Source organism: Macadamia integrifolia, unplaced genomic scaffold, assembly GCF_013358625.1.
Source record: "Macadamia integrifolia cultivar HAES 741 unplaced genomic scaffold, SCU_Mint_v3 scaffold2887, whole genome shotgun sequence".
In the NCBI taxonomy this organism is placed as follows: domain Eukaryota; kingdom Viridiplantae; phylum Streptophyta; class Magnoliopsida; order Proteales; family Proteaceae; genus Macadamia; species Macadamia integrifolia.
In genome coordinates, this window is record NW_024869032.1 from 5,384 (window position 1) to 25,636 (window position 20,253).

Below are 20,253 nucleotides of genomic sequence, written 5' to 3' on the forward strand. Positions count from 1 at the left end.
ACCCAAGTCTTCGCCGCATTGAAATTTCATGAAAGTTAGCTTCATCTTCTCTTTTCATGACTTGTAAATGTTCATCATATTGAAATTTTACGAACATAAGCCCCATTTTCTCTTCTTATGATTCTTAAGTCTTGATTAAGGATGTGAATTTGTAATCGAAATTTTTTATTGAAATCGAACCTATCCGTATACATCGAAACTACAAAACCTTTTAGTAAATGGTGAGGTAATGGTTTCAAGTTTCAGGCCGATTAGCTAAACGGGTTGGGCCAGTTTTAATCGTGAAACCCATTGATTTCAAACCGAATTGAAACCGTTTAAACCGATCTGATTAATCCGTATAACAATTAAATAAAGCAGGGGCAGTAATCCGTATAAAATTAAATTAAGTGCCCATCCAGCTTTGGTATGATTTATTGCAATTCAGTTCAACTTTAGGCTTTAGATCATGAATTTGTAATCCATATATGTTACTATGTTATTATGTTCTCAGAAATGGGGTGTTTTGGCCGGAACCACCTGTCATTTTAATATTTTATGTTATAGAAGGCTGGATTCGGATGTTATATGATATTAATTTTATATGTTTGAGAATGACCATGTAAAGAAATAACACTAGATTATCAAACTAAAACAGACCATCGTCAATATAGAATCTCTTATTTGTGGTTGCTATATATTTTTGGATAAGCTTATGATCTTCAATTTTAGAGATGGTTGCAAGTTATAACAAATCGATTGTGAACCATTTTACAAACTGTATGGAATAAATCAAATCGAAATCAAAATCAAAACTGTTTAAAACTGTGAAACTGACACCGTTTAGAAACGGTGAAAATCAAAACCGTTTATTAAATGGTCACAGTTTCAGAAAGTGAAACCGTTTAATAAATAGTACGATTATAATTTTAGTCAAATAAATATAAACCCAATCAATCCGCACCATTTAAATCAAAATCGATTGACACCCTTAGTTTTGGCACAATGAAGTGATGAACTGAGATAAAAAGGTCGGGCCATAAAGAAAAATGTGAAACGTGAAAGGCAATGTGAGTCCAATCATTCGGGCCCATTAAAATAATATCGTTGACTGGTTGGTGGTGTCAGTCTTCAGTCTTTACCATTTCACAAGAAGGGTTCCTCCTCTCTTTTGGTTCCTTGCAGAAGGTAAGTGTTTCTATCATTTTGTTTCTTTTTCTGCGAAACTTCTGTTTGAACTCCCTTATGATTTCTGCAGATAATCACAGAAGATTTCAGAGATTAATTTCCACCGGAGGAGCTTAATACATTGCTGCTTCCACTCCAGTGCATGAACACAAGCTTGGACCATGTATGCAGGTTCAATTCCACATTCTTTCATATCCAATCCTGTATATTTTGAATTTAGCGAGAGAGAGAGAGAGAGAGAGAGAGAGAGAGTTCAAACCCTAGAAGTTTTTATTTGGGATCCACAAAATGTTTTTCTGGAGAGTTGTGGCTAAGTCTCTTCCAACTCAAGCTTTCTTTCAAGAGAGATGAGTTCCTTCTCCATCCTCTTGTTATTTTTGTTGGAATGCAGTGGAGAATATCCAATACATATTCTTCTAATGCCCCTTCTTTTCACAACTCTGGGGAGGGATCATATGTAAAGGTTGGCCTTCCAATTGAAAGATTAGACCTAGAGGTAGTGTGGAAACGGATTAAGAAATTTTTTAAAGGGAAATCCTATCTAGACTCCATTGGTAAGATTGCGTTTAGAGCTATCTATCATTTACCATATCTGGTTGAAACGGAATCTAAGGAATTAGGCTAGATGCTCTAGAATTATCCACTGAATATGGGAATCGAACTCATTTTGAGGTTAATTAGGGTAAGTTATGAGCCTTCCAAGAACCCTGTGATATTGATACTCCCCCCAACAGATTCATGTTTTCCTCTTAGGGTTTTCCTTTTCACTTGTGGTTAACGGTGCCAGTAGGACTAAGTATATGGTATTTTTGTATTAATATTTGGGAAAGGTTAATATGCGAAGCACAAACATAAAAGATATTTGTGCAAATTTTTGAATTTTTCATTGCTGTTTTAATGATTATACCAATTTATATCTCATATTTCTCACATATCTGAATTTATAAAGAATGTTCCATGCTTCGTTTCAGGGTTTTTTGAGGCCATAATATATTTTTTTTAAAAACCAAACAAGAGTTGGCTAGGAAGAACATTGCAGAATTATGGATGTGGATGAAGCGTTGGCATCTTCCATTGAAGCAAAGCTTCATCCTAAGCCTCCATTCTCCTCTCGAGCTTGTATCTTCAGAGTTCCCCACATATTCTCTCGACAAAGAGACGGTGCTTTTGCACCTAATATAGTATCAATTGGCCCCTTTCACCATGGTCATGAAAATCTTAAGAACATGGAAAAATACAAGCTATGGTATTTGCATGGCCTCCTCTCTCGTACCCCAACTCCACAGACAAGTTTAAAGATATTCACTAAAGCCATTCGGCAGTTGGAGGAACGTGCACGTGAGTGTTATGCAGAACAATTGATCAACCTTGACACAGATGAATTCGTGGAGATGATGTTAGTTGATGGTTGTTTCATCATAGAACTTTTCCGCAAGAAGGCAAATAGCATAGGAGGAGGACAAAGAGATGATCCCATATCAAGTACACCTTGGATGGACACTTACTTGCGAGTTGATTTGATGTTGCTTGAGAACCAAATCCCATGGTTTGTTCTTGAATATCTATTCAACCTTACTGTGTCTCCACTACAAAGTAGCCCTTCCCTAGCTGAGCTTGCACTTGGTTTCTTTAATACTTTGATGCCAATGACAGTTCCTGCCAAAGCAAGCTCTAGGCTTGAAACGAAGCATTTACTTGACCTTCTGCGGAACAGCATAATTTCAGTTACTACAGATATTGAGGTGAGTCAGGTGACACTGGAGAATGGGCATAGGGAACTGATTCCTAAAGTGACAGACCTTGTAGAGGCTGGAGTCAAATTCAGGAAGGGCAACCCTAAAGAAATACTGAATATAAGATTTGAAGATGGGGTGATGGAAATACCACCATTGTTAATTCGAGGAAGCACAGAATGTCTATTTAGGAGTCTCATTGCTTATGAACAGTGTTCTTCGCTAATGCCTAGCCAGATCACATCTTATGTTATGCTTTTGAACGTCTCATTAACTCATCAAAAGATGTGCAATTACTAAGGGACCAAGGTATATTAGAGAAGTGTTTGGGAACTGCAGAAGATGGGTCTCTTTTCTTTAGCAGGGTTTTGAAAGGTGTTATTCTCCGCAAGTTTTATTATGGGGGAATTTGCCAGAAAGTGAATGCTTATTATAGAACTAGCTATAGTGGCTACTGTTTTTGGTAAATGAAGAGTGACCACTTTAACAACCCAAGTGGACAATATATAATTTGCTTCATTGGGGCTATTGTACTGTTTGCTTATATTTGATTTAATCAGTTCGTCAAACTAGCTCCCTCTTTCCATTTTTTTTTTTTTTCCTTATCTATGATTTGATTATATAGCAGTGAGGCTCAACCAAGCAAGTATTTGAAGCTATTGCCTGAACTTTCCTACTATCTGGGTTCGTAGTGAAAGAAATAAAATCTTGAATGATATTTTTTGAAAAATACCACAACCTAAGAGGCTATTTGTTAACAAAAAGAGAAGTGACTAATTCCATTTCTTTGATTATGACCTTAGGTAGTAGAAAAGTTCTTACAACCCAAGTAGCAGCAAAATTATTTTCATACCATGTATGGGAATTGGGACTTGGGAGAGAGTAAGTGTTTGAGATTTAAAATGTAACCGCAAGCGTACAGATCAGTGTAGCTACGGGTCGAACACAGGGAGAGCAGCCACTTTATTTTTTTATTTCTTTTAATAATGCGAAAGTGAACCGATTAATGATTGTGATCTAATTCTAATTACTGTCCTAAACATATGTATCTAAAATAACGTCCTAACCATTCGTCATCTAAGAATTTAAAGATGCAAGCCACGCAATTAAAATTAAATAAATAAATAACTAAAAATAAACAACCCACGCAATTAAAAAATAAATAAATAAATAATGCTGAAATAAAAATAAAGTAAAAGAAAGGGGATAAAGCTAGAGAGCGACTCACAAGTAGGTTTCTCTACTTAGCCCAAGGGATGCATCATAATATGAGCTTCTCTACTTGACCAGAGAGTCACTCTTACAAGGGTTACTTTACTTGACTTTAGGGAAAGGGAGACAATTAAAATAAAAACAATAAATTGATGGTTCTATGGCTAGGAGGGGCAAAGCCAACACATACACTAGCCATGAACCTTGGGGGAAAGGAATAGCAATAATGTAACGACTGAAAATAAAAATCCTAAATTAAGAAAGAAAGGGTAGTCAGAAGAGAGAATGAGAGGGGGGAAAGAAGACTACTGAAGGAGCCTACTTACTTGAATCAATGCTTGAACTTGAAAAACAATTGCTCCATGGCTCGTGATCTTGTCACCTAGATCTAAGCCTAGAACTATAACTTAAAAAATTACAACTCAATTGCATAAATCATAAACATAAAAAGGCTGAATAAGAATAAAAGAGTGCTTGCGTTAATTGACATAAAAAAAACTATTACAAAAGTGATTAAAGCAAAAATAGAGAAGAACTAGAACTAAAGAGAGAGCAAGAGAAAGAGAGAGCAACTAAAAAAAAACTAGAAGAAGAATGAATTGTCTTCCCTCCTCTTACATGAGTTATATTTATAGGGAATCGAGAGGTAGGTTAACAATTTTCTCTTTCCTAAAAGAGAGAAACCCACAATTGATTGTGAGATCTTTTGAGTCCAAAAGTGCTAAGGTGGAGGAGAGAGAAGAGAAAAATAAATTTCCTATAATTTTTTTTTGCTTATTTTCTTTCCTTTTTTTTTTCCTAATTTTTTTTTCTTCTTTTTCTCTCTCCTAGGGACAATTTTCTTCCTTCTTGCTTTATGTGATTTGGACAATATTTGGTGATGATGTGGAGGAGAGAGAATATTTGGACAATCTTTGGTTCTCCCCTTTTTTTTCTCTTTCCTTTTTTTTTTTCTTCTCTTCTTGCTTCCACGATTTTCCTTTCCTTTTTTTATTTTTTTCTTCTTGCTTCCACGATTTTCCTTGCTTCTAATTTGATGTGGAAATCCCCTCCATGCCCTTAGTGCTTTAAGTGAGTGAAAAGCAGGAAATCTTCAACAAAATTCTCTAAAAAAAATAACCATGAGATTTGAACTTGAGACCTCTTGATGAGCAAGGGAATTTTGTACACCATAGCTAACCAACTACGCTAGGTAGTTGTTGTTACCAAAAATGAATCTTCAATCACTTAAGGATGTGGTCCATCGATCCTTGTTGGCATTTGGAATATTCCTTGTACCTCTAGGACAACTGCAAATGGGCTGGTTCTGCATCTCAGTTCAGTTCTAATCCATTATTCTTTTTCTGACCCGAAAAGAATAATCATTTGTACGGGTGACCAAACGAATGTGTACTTTTAATTGAACACGTCCATCTTGCTCAGAATTTCGTCCTCTTCGCAACCATGAAAAGAAATATGACCTCTTTACGTGTAAAATTGAAGATATAGCGCCCGATAATCCTTAAGGCCTTGAAAATATAAAACCTGCAAAAAGAGAGTAAAACCCAAGGTAGCTCCATTCTAAATATGTAAAATGCATGTTTTACTACCCTAGATTTCACACATAAATGTGCTCATCAGAATTCCCCTACACTTAGACTTTGCTAGTCCTCGAGCAAAACAAAAAGAAAAAGAATAAAGATAAAAAAAACTAACTCACTTTCGTAGGAATCACGGTTGCACTTAGCATGTGCAACAAGCCTTTAACCCCCAGGTCACCCCTAGTGGACGAGTTGTGTCTCGTGGGTGTTTACAGTGAATATACACCCAAAATTCAGGATAAACAAATCCCAACTTTGGCTAAAGGTAAGGCTCATACCGATCCAGAGCAAAGATAATTTCTCTTACAAGGGACCCCCACACTTGAACTTTTATTACCCTTTATCAATTCCAGGCACTAGCATATTTCTTAATTTGGAACTCACCTCGTCTCTTCCAAAACATCTTTATCTTAAGGCAAAACCACTTGTGAAGAAATAGGGAACCAATGACTAAGGCGTTAGAGTGTTTTTGACCGAACATGTTACCAAGCAATAATGACATTTGCACATTTTTTTCTCCTTTTTTTTTCACTCTGCATCTGCTTAATAAACTCTATTCTACTCCACTACTTTTGGCCTGAATGACATGGTGGAGCAAACACCAGACACCCAAGTTACTATGTAGCTTCGCTTTTTGCATATGCCCACAAAGACAGTGATGCTAGAGTTACTTCAGAAGTTTCCTCCCAAGGAATTTCGATCAAGACGCCACGCTTCCTGAGGCGCAATGCCCTGTCTAGTTCCAAAGGAATCAACTCTTATTCTTCTTTATACCACATTTCTCATTTCATTTAAAATTGTGCATTTGTCAACCCATGCCAAATTAAAAAGAAGGTCTCAACTCCAAATCAAAAGTACAAGGAACCCACAGACTTACATATGGTCCATCACCATAAAACAAGGGTCTCTTATTTTTCAAAAGAAAGTCCCATCTCAAGACACATGCTTGTTTCTTTCTTCTCAACAGGGTTTTATACGTTCAAAATGGGTACCTTAATCAAAACTTTTATTTTCATACATCAAGCAACTGAATGGTCTGATCATTACCCAAAAGCCAAAGTAGGACTTCATCCTTAGCAAACTCAAAAATAAAAAGAAAAACAAACAAAACAAAGTGAAAAAAAATAAAAACTGGTTTCCCTCCCCCACACTTAAGTCATGCAATGTCCTCAATGCATGGAAAGAATTAAAAACAAAGATAATGCAAGGGGGTCATACCTGATTAAAAATTAGTCATCAGTGTAAAAAGGTTCATGGAGATCCATGACCTCTTCACTGCTAGTAGTAGGAAACTCGAGGAACGGTTTCAAACGCTGACCATTAACCTTCGAAATTACCCCTGTTCCTGGATTCAAAATCTCCACAGCCCCATGGGGATATATATTATGGACAATAAACGGGCCATCCCATCGGGATCTAAGCTTACCAGGGAAAAGATGCAATCGTGAGTTGTACAATAAGACCTTATCACCAATTGTAAAAGATTTGCGCAGAATGTGCTTATCATGGAAAGCTTTGGTCTTTTCCTTGTAAATCTTAGAACTTTCATAGGCATCATTCCTAAGTTCCTCCAACTCAAATAGTTGGAGCCTACGGTGAATTCCCGCATCAGACAAATCAAAGTTGAGCTTCTTGATGGCCCAAAAGGCCTTATGCTCCAACTCAACTGGTAAGTGACAAGCTTTCCCATACACCAAACGGTAGGGAGACTGGCCAAGGTCAGTCTTGAATGCAGTACGATGGGCCCACAAGGCATTAATGAGCCTAAGGGACCAATCCTTACGGTTGGGATTAACAATTTTCTCCAAGATTTGTTTGATCTGCCTATTAGACACCTCCACTTGGCCACTAGTTTGAGGGTGATAAGGGGTAGATAACTTATGGGTGATCCCATACTTTTTCATTAAGGCCTCAAAAGGCCGATTACAAAAATGAGTACCCCTATCACTAATTATTGCACGTGGTGCACCAAAGCGGGAAAAAATGTTCTCTTTGAGAAACTGGACCACCACTTTGTGGTCATTAGATTTACAAGGTATGGCCTCTATCCATTTAGAAACATAATCAACGGCCAAAAGTATGTACAAATTCCCAAAGGAATTAGGGAATGGTCCCATAAAATCGATGCCCCATACATCAAAGATCTCAACTACCAAAATAGGGTTGAGGGGCATCATGTTCCTTTTATTGATACGGCCAAAAGACTGGCAGGCAAGGCAAGCCTGCAAAAATCAAAAGCATCTCTAAAAAGAGTGGGCCAATAAAATCCGCATTGGAGAACCTTTGCGGCAGTCTTCTTAGGTCCAAAGTGTCCACCACATGCATGATCATGACAAAAAGAGAGAATGGAATGTTGCTCATGATCAGGAACACATCGTCGGATAATCTGATCCGGACATATCTTAAACAAATAAGGATCATCCCAGAAAAAGTGCTTAACTTGGGAATGAAACCTATACTTATCTTGGGTGGACCAGTGATCCGGAGTCACACCTGAAACTAAGAAGTTGACAATGTCAGCAAAACATGGTTCACTGGACATTGCAAATAATTGTTCATCTGGAAAGTTCTCGTTGACTGGAGAATCAACAGTCAAGGAATTGGGAAGCCGGGATAAATGGTCTGCAACTAGGTTTTCAACTCCTTTCTTATCCCTAATGTCTAAATCAAACTCTTGCAAAAGTAAAACCCACCTAATGAGACGGGCTTTGGCATCCTTCTTCTGAACTAGGTATCTGAGGGCAGAATGATCAGTATACACCACCACATGTGAACCAACTAAGTAAGACCGAAACTTTTCTAATGCAAACACAACAGCTAAAAATTATTTTTCAGTGGTTGTATAATTGAGTTGTGCATCATTTAAGGTCCTACTAGCATAGTAAATGACAGTGGGTAACTTATTAATCCTTTGACCTAAAACTGCTCCTATGGCAAAATCTGAAGCATCACACATCAGTTCAAAAGGTTCAGTCCAAACAGGTGGTTGAACAATGGGTGCATTGGTCAACTCCTTCTTAAGTTGCTTGAAGGATTCTAGGCACTCTTTGGAAAACTCAAAAGTCTGATCTTTGACAAGTAATGAGGTGAGAGGTCGGGCTAACTGACTAAAGTTCTTAATAAACCTTCTGTAGAAGCCTGCATGCCCTAGAAAAGACCGAACATCCTTAACAGATTGAGGAGGTGGTAAATTATCAATTAAATCCACTTTGGCTCTATCTACCTTAATTCCCTCCTTGGATATTACATGGCCTAAAACAATACCAGATTTAACCATAAAATGGCATTTCTCCCAATTCAAAACCAAATTCTTAGATATGCACCTTTTCAAAACTAGGGAAAGATGATGAAGACATTCAGAATAGGAATTCCCATGAATTGAAAAGTCATCCATAAATACTTCTAAGAATTTTTCGACCATGTCAGAAAAAATGCTCATCATGCATCGTTGGAACGTAGCAGGGGCATTGCAAAGCCCAAAGGGCATACGCCTGTAAGCAAATGTTCCATATGGGCATGTAAAAGTGGTCTTATGTAGGTCCTCTAAAGCAATTGGGATTTGGTTATAGCCGGAATATCCATCAAGAAAGCAATAGTATTCATGTCCAGCTAACCTCTCTAACATCTGGTCAATGAATGGCAATGGGAAGTGGTCCTTCCAGGTTGCCGCATTTAACTTCCTGTAGTCTATGCACACTCGCCATCCTGTTTGGACACGGGTAGGGATCAACTCATTATTGGCATTAGGAACTACAGTCACACCAAACTTCTTAGGCACTACGTGAACTGGGCTTACCCATTGGCTGTCAGAAATAGGATAAATTATTCCATGATCCAAGCACTTTAGGATCTCTTTCTTAATGGCTTCCATCATCACTGGGTTAGCTCTTCTTTGGGGTTCCGTGGATGGTTTGGAATCCTCCATAAGATGTATATGATGTTGCACAATGGAAGGGCTTATACCTTTGATATCAGCCATGGTCCAACCTAGGGCTTCCTTATTATCTTTTAACACTTTAAGTAACTCCTCTTCCTGGCTAGAAGTCAAATTTGAAGAAATTATTACAGGAAGAGTCTGGTCAGGCCCTAGGAAAGCATATCCCAAATTAGATGGCAACTCCTTAAGATCTAGCTTAGGGGGCTCAACTATGGAAGGTTTGGGAATGGAATTGGAAAGGGGTCCTAAGGGCTCCACAAGTGTGTGAAGACTCAAGACTTCAGAAAAGAAATTTTCACTATCATCATCCAACTCATCCATACACTCTTGGAATTCTGAATCAAAATCAATATCAAAGTTGGTAACTAAATCATCAGAAAAATCCAGAAAATCCTCAAGCATATTGATCTCTGCTTCCATATGTGGTTGCTTGCCAATCCTAAACATGTTAAACTCAACAGTTTGGTTACCAAAAGATAATCTTAGGAAACCATTCCGGCAATTGATTAATGCATTACTGGTAGCCAAGAATGGTCTTCCTAGAATTATTGGGATCTCATCCTTGGTTGAGAAGGGCTTAGTATCTAACACAATGAAATCAACAGGGAAAATAAATTCTCCCAGTTTTAGTAAGACATCCTCAACCATCCCTTTAGGAATCTTAACAGACCTATCTGCCAACTGAAGAGTAGTTCCAGTGGCTTTCAATTCTCCCAATCCTAGTTGCTTGTACACATGGTAAGGTAAAAGATTCATACTTGCGCCAAGGTCAAGTAAGGCTGCTCAATATAGGTGTTGCCTATGACACAAGATATGGTAGGGCTCCCTGGATCCTTATACTTGGCTGCTATGGGCTGAGTAATTATGGAACTAATGTTACTTGCCAAGAACGCCTTTTTAAGCACACTAGTGATACGTTTGTGAGTACACAAATCTTTCAGTACCTTTGCATAGGCGGGGATCTGGGATATGGCATCCAAAAGAGGGATGTTCACTTCTACCTTTTTTAAGACTTCTAAAATTTTGTCCATGGAAGCAGTCTTCTTTTTGTTTACCAAGCGATTAGGAAATGGGACAGGATGAACATAAGGACTGCTAGGGATTTGCCCCTGTTCAGAAGAATCATTTTTGGTTTCCTCAACCAAATCATCTTTAGTTTCAGAAAAATCTTTAGGTTCATCAGACGAACCTGGAACAAGAGGCACATTTGTGTCCTCAACTGAAGAAGAGTTAACAGGAGTAATAGATGGGGAAGATTTAGGAACGCTCTGTAGGTACTCTTTACCACTCCTAAGGGCATAAACAACATTACATTGGTTAGAGGGCCCTTGTTGAGTCTGACCTTGCACTATATTCAGTGGTGCATTAGTTGGTCCTTGTAAACTAACAGGCTGATGATGCCTAGGGTTAGGCTCTGGTTGACTGGGTAAAGTTCCCTTCTCCCTCTCACGCATAATTGAGACAACTTGGGTAAGTTCTCTTGTAAGATTTTGATGGCTTGTCATGAAGAGGGCCATATTTTTTTCCAAGTCACTTATTCTACTTGCCTCTCCAGTGTTGGTAAACCCAGGGGGTTGCTGATAAGATGATAGAAGAGGGGCCCTAGGAAAACTCGCCTAAGGTCCTACATTTGACCTAGGAAAAGTATTTTGAGAAAAAGATTGTTGTGCAAAGGGAGGCCTTTGGGGTCCAGGTTGACCTTGATTATAGAAATTGGAAGGTCCTACTTGGTTGCCCTGATTCCAAGAGAAATTGGGTGATTTCTCCATCCTGGATTGTATGTGTTACTATATGGATTATTCTGGTATAAGGCATTAACACTATCATTAGAAGTGCCCCCAGAGGTGTTAGGGCATTCTTCTATGACATGTCCAGGGGACTGGCACCAAGCACAAATCTTAACTAAATTGACTGATGATGGCTCTCTAGGAACAATAGCCTCAATCCTCTTGATTAGGCTATCCAAATGGGCTTCCTTGGCTACTATCCCATCCACAAAATATCATTTTCCTCCTATGGTTCTTTCACTCTCTTGGGTTGATTCCCACTCACGGGTTTTGTCAGCTAAGTCAAGTAAGAATTCCCATGCCTTTCCTTCATCTGTAAAGGATGTGAATCCCTCAGGGCACATAGACTCTATCATTTGTTTAGTTGGGTAATCAATACCCTTATAAATTATTTGACATAAATGCCATAGGTCTAGGCCATGGTGAGGGCATTCTTGGAGTAGATCCTTGAATCTCTTCATAAGTTTGGAAAATGACTCACTAGGCTTTTGCCTAAACTGAAGGATATCACTTCTAGGCTTATTGGTCTTGTGAGTTGGGAAAAACTTCTTAAGGAAGACAACTGTGAACTGTTCCCATGAGGTTATGGAATTTGTGGGTAATCCATACAACCACTTCTTAGCTTGGTCTTTCAATGCAAAAGTGATAAACCTAAGCTTAACAGCATCATCAGAAAGCTGTTGGATCTTAATTAGAACACATACCTCTTCAAATTCCCTTAGAAATAGGTATGCATCCTCAGAGGTCAACCCATGGAAGTGGGGCAACATAGTGATGTATTGAGATTTGAGTTCAAAATTATTGCCCTGGGCTTGTGGTAGAACTATACAGGAAGGTTGGGTTGTTCTAGCAGGGTAGAACCTATCTTTCAGAGATTTAGGTGAAGGGATTTGCTGTTGGTCTCCCATATTGAAGGGTTTTAAAGAGAGCAAACGTATAGGGTCACTACTTGTTGGATCTCTTCTTTCTAACCGATTCTTAGTATTACGTACCCACTTAACACTCATGCAACAGAAAACTACCCACAACTAAAGTAAAGCAAGCACAAAAGAATGGATAGCAAAAATTTATTTTTTTTTTATGATTTTTTTTTTGAATTTTTTTTTTGATTTTTTTGTTTTTTGTTTTTTTTGGAGCTTACCGGCAGGGATCCGGGGTTGCTCAGGTCAATTCCTGAGGTACTGCTACAGGGCGAAACCTGTCTTTATCATACTGTGAGGTATGGCGACCTCCACTGATACAACTATTATTGCAAGTTGTTCTTCTCAGGAATTCAATAAAAAAAAATAAAACAAAGCACTCCGATTTACCAAAAGAAAGTGAAAAATAACATGGAACTGTCTCCCCGGCAACGGCGCCAAAAACTTGTTTGAGATTTAAAATGTAACCGCAAGCGTACGGATCAGTGTAGCTACGGGTCGAACACAGGGAGAGCAGCCACCTTATTTTTTATTTCTTTTAATAATGCGAAAGTGAACTGATTAATGGTTGTGATCTAATTCTAATTACCGTCCTAAAAATAACGTCCTAACCATTCGTCATCTAAGAATTTAAAGACGCAAGCCACGCAATTAAAATTAAATAAATAAATAACTAAAAGTAAGCAACCCACGCAATTAAAAAAAAATAATAATAAAGGAAAAAAATGCTGAAATAAAAATAAAGTAAAAGAAAGGGGATAAAGCTAGAGAGAGACTCACAAGCAGGTTTCTCTACTTAGCCCGAGGGATGCATCATAATATGAGCTTCCCTACTTGACCAGAGAGTTACTCTTACAAGGGTTTCTCTACTTGGCTTTAGGGAAAGGGAGACAATTAAAATAAAAGCAATAAATTGATGGTTCTATGGCCAGGAGGGGCAAAGCCAACACATACACTAGCCATGAACCTTGGGGGAGAGGGATAGCAATAATGTAACGACTGAAAATAAAAATCCTAAATTAAGAAAGAAAGGGTAGTCAGAAGAGGGAATGAGAGGGGGGAGAGAAGACTACTGAAGGAGCCTACTCACTTGAATCAATGCTTGAACTTGAAAAAAAATTGCTCCACGGCTCGTGATCTTGTCACCTAGATCTAAGCCTAGAACTATAACTTAAAAAATTACAACTCAATTGCATAAATCATAAACATAAAAAGAACTGAATAAAAATAAAAGAGTACTTGCATTAATTGAAATAAAAAAAAAACTATTACAAAAGTGATTAAAGCAAAAATAGAGAAGAACTAAAACCAAAGAGTGAGAGAGGGAGAGAGAGAGCAACTAAAAAAAAACTAGAAGAAGAATGAATTGTGTCTCCTCCTCTTACATGAGTTGTATTTATAGGGAATGGAGAGGTAGGGTAACAATTTTCTCTTTCCTAAAAGAGAGAAACCCACAATTGATTGTGAGATCTTTTGAGTCCAAAAGTGCTAAGGTGGAGGAGAGAGAAGAGAGAAATAAATTTCCTATAATTTTTTTTGCTTATTTTCTTTCCTTTTTTTTTTCCTAATTTTTTTTCTTCTTTTTCTCTCTCCTAGGGACGATTTTCTTCTTCTTTGTGTGATTTGGACAATATTTGGTGATGATGTGGAGGAGAGAGAAGATTTGGACAATCTTTGGTTCTCCCCTTTTTTTTCTCTTTCCTTTTTTTTTTTTCTTCTCTTCTTGCTTCCACGATTTTGCTTTTCTTTTAACTTGATGTAGAAATCCCCTTCATGCCCTTAGTGCTTTAAGTGAGTGACAAGCAGGAAATCTTCAACAAAATCTTCTAAAAAAAACGACCATAAGATTCGAACTTGAGACCTCTTGGTGAGCAAGAGAATTTTGTACACCATAGCTCACCAACTAAGCTAGGTAGTTGTTGTTACCAAAAACAAATCTTTAATCACTTAAAGATGTGGTCCATCGATCCTTGTTGGCATTTGGAATATTCCTTGTACCTCTGGGACAATTGCAAACGGGCTGGTTCTGCATCTCGGTTCAGTTCTGATCCATTATTCTTTTTCTGACCCGAAAAAGAATAATCATTTGTACGGGTGACCAAACGAATGTGTACTTTTAATTGAACACGTCCATCTTGCTCAGAATTTCGTCCTCTTCGCAACCATGGAAAGAAATAGGACCTCTTTACGTGTAAAATTGAAGATATAGCTCCCGATAGTCCTTAAGGCCTTGAAAATATAAAACCTGCAAAAAGAGAGTAAAACCCAAGGTAGCTCCATTCTAAATATGTAAAATGTATGTTTTACTACCCTAGATTTCACACATAAATGTGCTCATCATACATCCACAACTAGCTAGCATGTATATAGTTCATCCACAACTAACCTAGCATGTAAACATTCATCCACAACTAACCCTAACATACATACATGCATATAATATAAATCAAAGATTAGAGAATCTCACAACCGATTGCCTGGGATGACTAGAAACTTGTATTGACAAGTTTGGTGCTCACACCTTCTCTCTCCTTGGCTTTTTGCTCTTCAAAGCAAATACATCCTTGCTTTCTTTTCTTCCTTCTTGGCTTTGAGTTAATGTATCATTAACACCTCTCAACCACCTCTTTTACCTCCTTTAATGGTCTAAGAACATTTATCATCAAGTATTCATGTTCATTCAAGGATTAACAAAGAGGAGGAAGGTTCTCTTGCCAAAACCGTAGCCTTCTTTCACTCAAAACTCTTTTTTTTTTTTTTTTGCTTCCATGGTTTAGGGTTTGAAAAAACGAAGAAGCAGCAACTTGGTTCACCCAAATCTGAGTTCAAATGAGGTAGATATGACCATTTGAAGTTGGAGCAATGACATAGCCTGAAATAGAATCTTCGTAGGAGTGGTATAGGTTACGCCGGCGGTATGCGCAATAGGGGCTGTTGGCTAACTTTAATAAAGCTCCATCGATCTTGACCGTTAGATCGGAACTGATCTGATATGATGGGCTCAGATCAAGATATGGAGAATCTCTTTATAGATTCTATGCACATGCTACACACAATCAAGACTCAATATGGTGAGGCGCCACACCATGTTGTCCGATGCACTTCACCAATAAGGACCTTCGTGCAGGAATCTAAACCGTCTCATCAGTGCCTAAGTTCAGCAGACCCCTGCAACTCAGACCTTCAAAATCTTGAAATTACACAAAAGCCCTTCAAATTTCAAAAATAAATCCCAAAAAATCCACCCTATACCGAGAGCAACTGAAAGCAACTGATGAATTTTCGGTTTGGATTTTCGAATCGGCTTTACAGAAACACTTATAACATTTTCATACGATATCTGATCGAGATGAAACGAAGTGCGTTGGAATCGTGACTAGACGCTCTATGACTTTCCAAAATGCCTGATCATCTGACTCAGCCATGTAAAAAGACCAAAATGCCCCTAGACCTTTCCAATGACGCATATTTCTCTTACAAAATCGGAACGTGATGAAATCAGAACCGTTGGAAAGATTGGATTTTTTTCGTATTGCTACATGGAGAACATTTCATTTAAAAAATTCATCTTCAATGTCGAAACTGCCCTCGACTGCAACAAATGTCATAACTTCTTCATACGGTATCAGAATGCGACAAAATCAGATGCACTAGACTAGATAAATTACAATCTATCTTTTTCATAAAGAAATGATCTTCCAAAAATGTCATTTCACTACCAAAAATGCTCCCGAGCGTAAATAGGCCAATTTTGTCAGTTTTGACCTAGAAACCCACACCACATACTAAGGATGTATCAAACCATTCCATGCATACCAAGCAGCTTTGTTATTTCATCGGTGACAGTGGACACTGTCATGTCATCATTTCCATCCATGTCATCCAAACTGGCCACGTCATCACAACCACGTGGCCGGGTTGCCAACAAGGACAACCATAAAACAACAATATATATATATATATATATAAAGAAGTACAATCAAACTCTACCATCATTAAGGTTGTGGTATTTAATTAGGATTGATTTCTAATAGTTTAGTAGTTTTCCCTTGTTTGATGGCCAGTTTTGTTAGTTTTGAGGGTGGATGAGGAAGAACAGAATGGCATGCCCCCCCCAGGGGTAAAAACATCCTCTGCAATAATGCAACGTTGCGGTGAGCATCAGATGGCCGAGATGACCTCGGCCTGTGTGCTTGGATGCTCTCGGCCATCTGATGCTCTCCACACTGCCACACTCATTGCAGACAATAACCGTGGGTCTAGGGGTGGAAAAGAGAGATGTTGTGAGTGGGGGCATACGGTGGACATGGTCGAGGTAAGAGTGGACTCTAGATCCCCTCCCCTGCAGGTAACCACCCCATCCCATCGTACACCCCCGGTGGTTACCTACAAGGGATATGAACCTTTCTCAAGAGACTGAGGGTTAGAGTAGAGTGTCAAACGGTTAGTTTGGCCCTTCGGTTGGGTTGAATTGGTTTCGTTCTAGGAGTTAATGAGACCAAAACCAAACCGTTAAGGAATTTTGGTTTTTGGTTGGTTTTTGTTTCATTTAATATGGTTTATGTTCATTTTTGGATTTGAACCAATCTTACATATATAACCTATAGTGAAGGAAGATCCGGTAAAAATGCACTGAATCATCTCACTTCAAGTCAAAAAAGTGAAGAACTAAGAATAGGGAAATTGATTTGATGTGTTCATGTTGTAATCAGAACAAAGAGGAATAAATTGTAAGATGAAAACTAATATTGAAATCAATGGATAAAAAGAGTTGGTTGGGAAATCATTATTACAAACCAAATCATTGTTTTATCATTGTAAGGGAAATATAACTAACATTGAAATCACAAAATGAGTCAGACTATCAAATCATTTATTTAGCTATCCAACTAATTTTGTGTAGTGAATAATGTGATCAATGGAAGAATTGTTACAAATTGGTTTTCAATCGGTGCCATTGTACACTAGTTCAAAACCAATCTTGTTTTTTTTCGAATGGTTTGGTTTAGTCCAGGTTCTTTCGATTGGTTTTGATTGTTTAGGGTGATGTCCCTGTGTGCACTCACTGGTCGGAAGGAGTGGAAAATGATCATTGCACCCCTCTTGGTTGATGTCTCTGTGTACGCTCACATTGATCGGTGTGCTGGTGCAAGGGCCATGCGCCCCCGCAAAGAATACATTCTCCATATTTCAAACATGAGTACGGATGTCAATCGGTTCGATTTCGATTGTTCAATTCGGTTCAAGATACTAATGCAAAACCCAAAATCAGATCAAATCGAGAATATGAACAAATTTTCAAAACCAAAACCATACTTGGTTTGGTTGAATTTCTATTTTTTTATTTGATTATGTATTTAGTTCCTTGGACGGTTTTGTTTTCAGTTTAGGTTTTATTTTAGGTGTTTGTGCCAACTTTGTACATCTTTTCTAACACACACACACACACACACACACAAAATCTTTATTTATTAGGGTCATAATACACAAACCTTTTTTTAAACATTGAAAACGAATAGAATTTATCATCTACATTGATTGAAATAGTATAAAATGATATAATTGTACTCGGTTCTTTATTCAGTTCGAATATAGGTAATCGATTCAATGGTTTTAATCATAAATTGAACCAATAAAAGATTTCAGCTTTTGAAAACCAATTTACTTTGGTCCGAATAGTTTTGATTTCGGTTTCGAGAGTACACAACCGTAGTTTTTTTTTTCCCTTAAAAATTAACCATTAGTAAGGATATCTTTCCCAAGGATTCGGCTTTTCTCTTGAACACCCATTGCCAAGTCGGCCCATAGCTACCTAGGTGAGCGCCATGTGTCCAAGCGAAGACCCAACGCTTTGAAAAGAGGCACATCTAACGAGGTACTGACAAAGGCATGAACAAGGCATTGAGAACGGTTGGATCCTCACTTGGAGATGTGGCGCTCACCTAGGTAGTTTTGGGAAAGACTTGGGCGATGGGTGCTTAAGAGAGGAGCCAGATACCTATCCCAAGCCTATATCGATCCGACCGATCGGGCTTGGCCTGCATCGATTGTTGAACATGTTGGGTTTAGGCTTGGCCTGTTTATAAACATGTAGTACATGATGCAGGGGGTAAGCCTGATGGGAGCCAATTGGCCTGGCCTGTTTACAAGCCCGACTCGTCCCGACACGTTTAACAAGACCATTATATATATATATATATATTCGGATAGAATAGGGTATACATTGATTTTTTTTTTAATCAATTATTGAATGTAACTAAGTGTATCTTTTCTACGTTGTTGATAATTTAATAAAGTGTATTAAAGTTTCTCAAATCTAAGATAATTAAAAATCGTTAAAGACCCGTTTAAAATTTTATTGATACATTAAGCCTCGATAAGCCTCGATTATAACATGAATAGGAGAAGTACAGTTAAAGCCCATAACTCAACCGAACCCGACTGAATATCGACCAAGACCGACTCATTCCTTACACTAGGAAGGTTATAGACCCGCCAGGCCCATTAGGTACCTTAGTCGTAATTTAGGCCCTCTTTGGTACCATTTTATTTTTTAATCAAAACATAAAAATGATTTGGTAACTACTTAACAAAAATGTTTTTTTGTGAGAAATAGTTTGGTATCTCTATGTGCAAAATAGTTTTTTAAAGAAATGGATGAAGAGATTCCCTTCACCCATTTTTTTTTATAACTCTCTTTCTCCACTTTGGACTGAAGAAGAGGGGGCAAGGGGCTTGAATTTCTAATTACAAAGCAAATGACTACTTTACCACTCCATATTGAGCTTTTAAGCACATGTTCATTAAAATCCTGTACAAAAAATAACTGAAAACCATTTTTGGCCAAAACACATAAATGACTCTTGATCTCTTTTTGGTTTTTATATTTTACCAATTTTTTTTAAAATAGAAACAAGCTCCATAAATGATACCAAATGCAGCCAAAACCATTTTTGTGAACAAAAATAAAAAAGAAAAATGATGCCAAAGAGGGCCTAGTAATTTACGATAAAAGTAAGGGGAAATTACCTAGATCCACTAGATAAGAAAATAAATTACAAGATAAATAGGTTTCAAATTTATTTTATATTGATTAGTTTAAATTTGAAAATATTTACCCAATCCCCATAATTAGTTATTGTTCGTATGGTTCAAGAAAAAAAATAAAAATAAACTTTCTAAAATACCCCAATCTCAATTATTTTATTTTTATTTAATTCATTTTTAATCGCATGTGGAACCTACTTCCTCCTCCCCTCTCCTCTTCCGCCTCTTCTCCTTCCTTCTCCACGAAGGCCACACCTTCCCTCCTGCAATCCCTTGCTCTGCAACTCTGCCCCAACCTGCAACCCCAAGGCCTCCAAGAATTGAGGTTGTTCCACGTTATAGTTTGAAAATTTGATATTATAAGTAGGTCGAGGTTTGAATGTCTGTGTGAGGACAGTATCTATCTCTGAAACATCTCCCTTTGATCGATCTTTCTTTCTCCTCTATCTGAGAGAGAGAGAGAGAGAGAGAGAGAGAGAGAGAGAGAGAGGTACCTTGGAATACAGTAGCAGCCCAAGTAAGAGAGGAAGAAGAAGTGGTTTTTTCTTCCTCACAAAAAAATGCCCAGTTAGATGCCGAAGCACTATGCGTTCTCAAGTGTGAAGGTACTACCCCCCCCCCGGCGTGGCGCCGCCCCCACTTAAATCCCTTACCCCCACCAAGTAGCAGGTTGGAATCGGGTGGGTTTCTTCATCTCAATCTTCACTGAGTAGGGCACAGAGCAGCGACCAGAGCACATCAAGGGTTTTTTTGTTGTTGCGCAACTTTTATTGTTTTAGTTATGATTTAAAAGAGACGAATGTGAGCTTAAGGTTGGATGAAAAATTTGGAAGGCTTTGTACAATTTTTTGGATTAATTGTCTGGAGATG

The 20,253-nt window shown here is 38.0% G+C and overlaps 1 protein-coding gene and 1 non-coding gene across 4 annotated transcripts; both read left to right on the forward strand.

Annotated features, from left to right (window-relative positions):
- The first annotated feature begins 1,042 nt into the window (after positions 1-1,042).
- Positions 1,043-3,469, forward strand: LOC122067389 (UPF0481 protein At3g47200-like). Of its 3 annotated transcripts, none has more exons than XM_042631222.1 (3): positions 1,043-1,167; positions 1,238-1,338; positions 2,139-3,469. In XM_042631222.1, the coding sequence occupies exon 3, from the start codon at positions 2,211-2,213 to the stop codon at positions 3,198-3,200; it is 990 nt and encodes a 329-aa protein (XP_042487156.1). In that variant the 5' UTR covers positions 1,043-1,167; positions 1,238-1,338; positions 2,139-2,210; the 3' UTR covers positions 3,201-3,469. The 3 variants fall into 3 exon arrangements, with proteins under 3 accessions (XP_042487156.1, XP_042487157.1, XP_042487155.1); XM_042631223.1 differs by having other exon boundaries at positions 1,238-1,330; XM_042631221.1 differs by lacking the exon at positions 1,043-1,167 and having other exon boundaries at positions 1,176-1,338.
- An 8,361-nt stretch (positions 3,470-11,830) lies between these two features.
- Positions 11,831-11,937, forward strand: LOC122067391. The gene has a single exon (XR_006136680.1). It is a non-coding gene; the product is annotated as a small nucleolar RNA R71 (small nucleolar RNA).
- The last annotated feature ends 8,316 nt before the right edge of the window (positions 11,938-20,253 follow it).

Excerpts from the sequence above, each read along its gene's own strand:
- LOC122067389 (XM_042631222.1), top strand. The coding sequence starts at position 2,211 with ATGGATGTGGATGAAGCGTTGGCATCTTCCATTGAAGCAAAGCTTCAT.